The sequence below is a fragment of the Camelina sativa genome, chromosome 13 (assembly GCF_000633955.1).
Source record: "Camelina sativa cultivar DH55 chromosome 13, Cs, whole genome shotgun sequence".
Classification (NCBI taxonomy): domain Eukaryota; kingdom Viridiplantae; phylum Streptophyta; class Magnoliopsida; order Brassicales; family Brassicaceae; genus Camelina; species Camelina sativa.
This window is the reverse complement of record NC_025697.1, coordinates 23,238,991-23,245,250: the sequence shown is the minus strand read 5'-3', so window position 1 is coordinate 23,245,250 and position 6,260 is coordinate 23,238,991. Positions and strand designations below refer to the sequence as shown.

General features: G+C 36.0%; 3 protein-coding genes across 5 annotated transcripts in view; 2 read left to right on the top strand and 1 right to left on the bottom strand.

Moving 5' to 3' along the window:
* Positions 1-1,099, top strand: part of LOC104737648 — a 1,342-nt gene extending 243 nt beyond the window's left edge. The window contains exons 2-3 of the mRNA XM_010457868.2: positions 467-582; positions 683-1,099. Of these exons, the coding sequence (XP_010456170.1) occupies positions 486-582; positions 683-828 (243 nt within the window). The 5' untranslated portion in view covers positions 467-485 and the 3' untranslated portion in view covers positions 829-1,099. The remainder of the gene's footprint in view (positions 1-466; positions 583-682) is intronic.
* LOC104737647 (GRF1-interacting factor 3-like) lies at positions 1,236-4,775 on the bottom strand. Of its 2 annotated transcripts, none has more exons than XM_010457865.2 (5): positions 4,680-4,775; positions 2,316-2,392; positions 2,123-2,234; positions 1,744-2,029; positions 1,236-1,652 (listed from the first exon to the last, which is right to left on the bottom strand). In XM_010457865.2, the coding sequence occupies exons 1-5, from the start codon at positions 4,758-4,760 to the stop codon at positions 1,534-1,536; spliced, it is 675 nt and encodes a 224-aa protein (XP_010456167.1). In that variant the 5' UTR covers positions 4,761-4,775; the 3' UTR covers positions 1,236-1,533. The 2 variants fall into 2 exon arrangements, with proteins under 2 accessions (XP_010456167.1, XP_010456166.1); XM_010457864.2 differs by lacking the exon at positions 4,680-4,775 and adding an exon at positions 2,669-2,970.
* Positions 4,906-6,260, top strand: part of LOC104737646 (probable protein S-acyltransferase 12) — a 2,472-nt gene continuing 1,117 nt past the window's right edge. The window contains exons 1-5 of one of the 2 annotated variants that reach the window (XM_019234931.1): positions 4,906-5,270; positions 5,481-5,679; positions 5,774-5,865; positions 5,952-6,078; positions 6,180-6,249. In XM_019234931.1, coding sequence (XP_019090476.1) covers positions 5,082-5,270; positions 5,481-5,679; positions 5,774-5,865; positions 5,952-6,078; positions 6,180-6,241 — 669 coding nt within the window. In that variant the 5' untranslated portion in view covers positions 4,906-5,081 and the 3' untranslated portion in view covers positions 6,242-6,249. Of the gene's footprint in view, positions 5,271-5,480; positions 5,680-5,773; positions 5,866-5,951; positions 6,079-6,179 lie in introns of both variants that reach the window. The other variant, XM_019234930.1, reaches the window with a different exon arrangement.

Below are 6,260 nucleotides of genomic sequence, written 5' to 3'. Positions count from 1 at the left end.
GGTCATTCACGAGATCTATGGTCTTGCTTCTGCGTCGATGTTTCAATAGATCGTTCTCAGGCCTCATGTTGAAAAATCCAAAGCTCAGAGATATATGTTATTTAGTGCGGAATGAGAAGAAAAATAAATCGAGATTTGTTGGTAGAAGTAGTTTTCGTAGATCGCATCGTATTAGATTATTCACAATCAGGTTCTTCGTTTGCGTTATGATTGAGAAATTGTTAGATTATTTTTTTTTCAATTCAGCAGCTTTGTTTTGTAACTGTTTTATGTATGAGATTTGACTTAAAGCTTCATTTCAATTCCTCTTCTCCAAATCTGATATTTGTGTTCATTTTTGCCTTTTCTTTGTGTGTGTGTGTGCTGGTTCAGTATTCTTAATCCTCTTTGTGCAACTAATTGTAAATATGTTTCTTTGGTACATGAATGAATTAGTGGCTTGATTATGTTTGGTCTCTGTCTCTAGGTACTTTTTTAGGTTAAGGATGTCAAGAGCTACTTACATTGTCGGTGCACTTGCGGGATCTGCAGTAGTAGCTTACGTGTGTGACAAAGTTATCTCTGATGATAAGCTTTTTGGAGGTAAGTTTTCATATTCTAAATTAAAAAAAAACTCACAACGTAGCTACTTGTGATGATATAAAATGAAAGCTAAATCGGTTTGGTTTTTTTTAACTCTCAGGGTCTACCCCGGGAACTATTACTAACAAGGAATGGTGGGCTGCTACTGAGGAGAAATTCCAAGCATGGCCAAGAACCGCTGGTCCTCCCGTCGTGATGAACCCTATCAGTCGCCAGAATTTCATCGTCAAGTCACGTCCTGAATAACTTTTGGAAAGAGTGATGTGATTTGCCTTCTGGTGCATCGTTCTCATTCGTTATGGATTCCTTCATTATGATGATATTTGCTCTTTTTTGTTTGGTTTTGAAGATCGGCTAATTTGCTCTAGCTGGTTGTAGTAATAATTTGTGTTGATGGATGATAACACATTATTCAGACAGACCAAGCTTTTTCCCGATGCATGGCTTCTTTTGTAAGGTTGTTGATTTTGACGATAAATGATAATCGAGCAAACAAAGACTCAGGTGAACTTTCACATGGATGGTTGAAAATATTGTTGGTTTATATTTGGTTTGGTTTGTTTACAAAAATGAGAACCGAAAGTCTATTTCCCATTCGTTTTTTGTTCTGGCTTAACCAAAAAGATAATGCTTTTGTCTTTATGCATTTAAAATTTGATCAAAATCTCAAGCATTATAATAAATTTCTCACAAAGCGGGAGAGGTAACAATTCAGCGTTATTCTAATAAACCGGTTCATACATCACATTGAACCGGAGCCACTATTACCATACAACAGCGTTAGATAAAAGGATTTAATAAAATACATCTGAAGTTGCGAACCATTCCCCAATCTAGGAACTGAAACTCAACTGGTCTCAAAACCCTTCATAGAGACTACCAGCTAAACTGATGAAACAAAGGCAGAACCTATTTAATATCAACAAACGCATCATTACCTCTTCCTCCAATTCATTTTCCTTCAATTTTTGCATCACCACTGCCATGTCTAGCAGCTGAACCACCTTGCTCATCAGCTGCACTCTGGCTCACATCCTGTTTACCTCCACCGCTAGCATTGTTCGGACCCGCTGTTTTGTAAACAAGGTCAAATATCAGTAATGTTACAATAAGTTCCAAAACTGCTGGAAAACCTTGAGGAAATGGTTATTAAATTTTTACAATTGTTTGGGCCAAGAGTAGTAGTTTCCGGTTGGTGCATTTGATGTTGCAGTCCGTTGTTATTATTCAAACCCATTGGTCTAATCCCCATGTGCCCTTGCATAGCTTGTTGATGTAACTGTTGCTGCGGATCTTGAAGTTGATGAGGGTTACCAAATTGCAATGGACCTCTTGGAGGGACAATCCCTGGAGGTATGTGTTGAGGCATTCCCATTCCCATAGCTAGTTGATGTTGCTGTATAAAGTAGCTTGGTGGTGGCTGCATTGCTGACGAATGAGGAAGCATCTACAGAAACCAAAAAAACTCACAAGAACTATAAAAAACCCGAATGTTTTTCTCACATCGATGTAATTTTCACTGATCAAAACAGAAACTTACTGCTTGGGGAGTCATGGCTCCTGGTGTTGGTACAGCTGCTGGTGGCGGCTGAGGTTGGGCATCCGCGATTGCAGCGAGATACATCAAATTCTTTTGGAGAAGAGCTTGATACCTGACATAATCAACAATCTTACATTCTTAACATTCCAGTTTATACCATAAAAAAAGAGCACGAGACTATCCAAAAACTTACTGAGCACATTCTGCAAGTTTACTGAGGTTCTGATTTTCCAAAATCGCCATTATAAGCTTCTTGTTCTCATCAAGATACTTCAAGAAGCAACAAAACAAGTGATCAAGAAAATACTATCAGTCAATGTCTCCATCTTTACAATCAGATTCTGAAGCCAAATTCACTGCAAACATAACTTTCCAAACACTTAAAGCAGGAAAAAAAAAACACACTTGTGTAAGACAAATCATACGAAGCTATTGGCTTCTCCCACACAAATTGTATTCAGGAACCATTACATAAACAGTTCAAACTACTCAGCAACATCATTACAAAACCAACATAATCAAAGAGAAAGTAAAAAAGCAAAAAACCTTTTGGATCTGTTCGGTAGTGATGTTAGTAGGAGGAAATGAAGGAAGAACCGTCGGAATCATCTGTGGAGATTGCTGCATCTTTTTTTAAAATTCACCAATCAAAACTGTAACAGTGAAACCCTAAAGTATCCTTCGTCTCACGATTTAATTGTAAGTGATAGAATTGTTAAGCGCCCCAATGCAAGATAAAAAATTATTGAATATTTTGGATTATCCTCAAAAATTTAAGACTTTTTTTTTGGTTTGTTTGAATTTCGCCGACGAGGTTTCTGGGAAATTTTAAGACCAAAAACAAAAAAGTCCCCCACCGAACAATACACGTGGCGGCTCTCATAAAACAGATCACCGCTGTTTTTATTTATTGGGCCTCTTAATAGGCCTTATAAACCTATGATGAAAGCTTCTGTATGAAGAAGAAGGTTACCTACTTTGAATGTGTATGATTTACCAAAGTTAGTTCCACAACGGCGATAGAATCAAATCAAGTTTTAGATAACGTAGCAGCTCTCCGTTTTATACGACCAAAGAGCAACTGTGATAGCTTATATTTTGTGGAGATAGATCCGATATTGGAAAATGTGATGGGACTTAAATAATATGTAAATCGTTAGGGCTAATACACCCATTGTAAATTGGTTTTGAATTAGAATCTAATTGTAAAGTCCGAATTTAATATGGTATCAGAACATGTTGATTATTGGGCTATGATGTTGTTCTCACATATGCTCACGCTTTAGATGGTCATATTTGAGCGTGAGGGAAGTGTTAGTGTCAAATATATTATTTAAGTTTAGAGCCGGCGCTGAGTATTTATAGGCCGCAAGTCTAATTGTTTTTTAAAAAATTATAGCTATTTTTTTTACAAAAAAATGGTTGTATAACCAGGGAATAGGGGGTTGGGATTCGAACTCACGTGCAGACCATCAAAAACCTACTACTTTACCAGCAGAAGAAAGACAACTTTTAAAAAAATGACCGATTAATTATTATATTATCTGACGGTCGCAAGCACTTGTTTGTCCTGCTTGTACTCCTGGCCGGCTCTTTAAGTCCCATCACATTTCGTATGTATGATATTTTTTCCTTTTTCATGATAGATTTTTATCTTATTTAAGAAAACACGTTGGAACAAGTATTTATATAATTAAGTTTTATTATGACTGGTTTTAAAGTAAGCTGCATACTAACTTTGGCTTCATCACTAAAACTACGGATTAGAAAAGAAGCTATTAAAGCTTAACTAAACCGAAATGAAGCGGAGTATCTTATTAACATTTTTGAAGTACATTTTGTGTTATGTCATTTTAGTTTTGTTTATTTAAAAAGTTATTTACAACATTAATCCCTAAATTTTTTCCAAAACTAACATTATTCTAGATTTTGTTTCCTAAATATTTTACATTTTATTTCAATTAAAAAAATAACAACAATCAATATGAAAATAGAAACTATCATATATTTAACATACATTATGTTGTGTTATGAAGATATTCTATATCTGAATCCTTCGTAAACAAAGAAAAAAATAATTTGATTCCTATTTTGTTTTCCAAAATCTGTAAGTTTTGATTCTTAAAGTAAGAAAAACTTCGATTGACAATTATTTAAATATTATAATTAACATATATAAACTTAATAAAAATTTAATTATTATGAATATGTAAAATTAAAAAATTCTAAAATACTATATAATGTGGTTATATAGTAGATGATTTATAAAGAGAACATGTTGAAATTAATAAAATATTATTAAATTTGTGTTAACACAGTTTAAATCCTCATTTAATTATTTATCAACACTACTAATATTAGAATATTTGACATAAAATCAAGTTGATTTAACTAAGATTGACATAAAAAAACACACTTGTGTAAGACAAATCATACGAAGCTATTGGCTTCTCCCACACAAATTGTATTCAGGAACCATTACATAAACAGTTCAAACTACTCAGCAACATCATTACAAAACCAACATAATCAAAGAGAAAGTAAAAAAGCAAAAAACCTTTTGGATCTGTTCGGTAGTGATGTTAGTAGGAGGAAATGAAGGAAGAACCATCGGAATCATCTGTGGAGATTGCTGCATCTTTTTTTAAAAGCCCCCCACCGAACAGTACACGTGGCGGCTCTGATAAAACAAATCACCGCTGTTTTTATCTATTTGGGCCTCTTAATGGGCCTTATAAACCTATGATGAAACCTTCTGTATGGAGAAGAAGGTTACCTACTTTGAATGTGTATGATTTACCAAAGTTAGTTCCACAACGGCGATAGAATCTAATTAACCGTCGTCCACCGAAGCAATCAAACTCCGATTCCTCAACCGTGGCTCCGGATATTTTACGGCGGTTGTTTCCGGCTCGGACGCGAAGAGCTGTCCCTGTTTTCCCTTTTGACTCGGCTGGAGATGAACCTTTTCCGGTTCTGCTCCGGTCTGAAAGTTCTCGGCTATTTCATGATTCTTCTCGTCTTCGCACTTGTTGCTGTATCTTACTACGCCGTCGTCGTTACCACATGGTGGCCGATCTTGATCCGCGGCGACCATGGAGCTCTCTCTGCCCTCGCAATCTTAATCATCTTTGTTTTCCATTTCCTGGTAAATATTTTCTCAAAGTCTAAACATTTCAGATTTGGTTTTGTTTCTCTTGAATTAAAAGTTCTAAGCTTTTTAGCTGCTTAACCCCTAAAACGAGAATATGCAATGGGTTTAGCCATGAACAGATCATTGTTAAAGACCATAAATTGTTATAGAAATTATCTCTCTTGAGTTCTCTGATGAGATGATGCTTGCTTGGTTCCTTTGCAGCTGATAATGTTGTTGTGGAGCTACTTCGCAACAGTTTTTACAGACCCAGGTTCTGTTCCTGAGCATTTCAGAAGAGAGATGGGAGGTGGTGACAGTTTGGAGGCTGGTACTTCAACAGACCAAGGAGCTTTTGGCTCTTTAGGTTACTGTACCAAATGCCGTAATGTTAAGCCGCCTCGTTGCCATCATTGTTCTGTGTGTAAGTTGAAATCTGATTTGCTAATAATACTATGTGTTTCTGCTTAGGTTTCTAGTGATAAAAGAAGAAAGCTTTACTCTTTTTTGTTGTGCAGGTCAAAGATGTGTGCTCAAGATGGATCATCACTGTGTTTGGATTGTCAATTGTGTTGGAGCGCGCAATTACAAGTTTTTCCTTCTCTTTCTGGTACAAACCCCTTTCCGTTTTTAATCTTATGGTGCTTGAATGAGTTATATTTGCTGATTTCTTCACCGTTATTTTTATATCTGTAGTTCTATACTTTCTTTGAGACATTGTTGGATGTTATAGTCTTGCTTCCTAGTTTTATCGAATTCTTCAGCCAGGCTGTTAAGCATTCCTCTTCTCCTGGTAAACTAGCCTCCCTCGTTCTGGCATTTGGTGAGTTTAAACGGTTCATTTTCTGGCTTTCTCTTTCCTAGAAGCAGAAAGTGCTTAGCTCTTTTTTTGGGTCTCATTTTCCCTGTTTATGTTTCTTACAGATTCTATCCCCTTGATGCAGTTCTTAACTTTGCGTTCGTTCTCAGCCTTCTTTGTTTCGTAGTTATGCATCTTTCTCTTCT

Coding starts and splice junctions, on each gene's coding strand:
- LOC104737647 (XM_010457865.2), bottom strand. CDS start 4,760: ATGCAGCAATCTCCACAGATGATTCCGATGGTTCTTCCTTCATTTCCT. Junction 2,235..2,315: donor AAACTTGCAGAATGTGCTCA/GTAAGTTTTTGG, acceptor TGATTATGTCAG/GTATCAAGCTCTTCTCCAAA. Junction 1,653..1,743: donor TACTCTTGGCCCAAACAATT/GTAAAAATTTAA, acceptor TTTACAAAACAG/CGGGTCCGAACAATGCTAGC.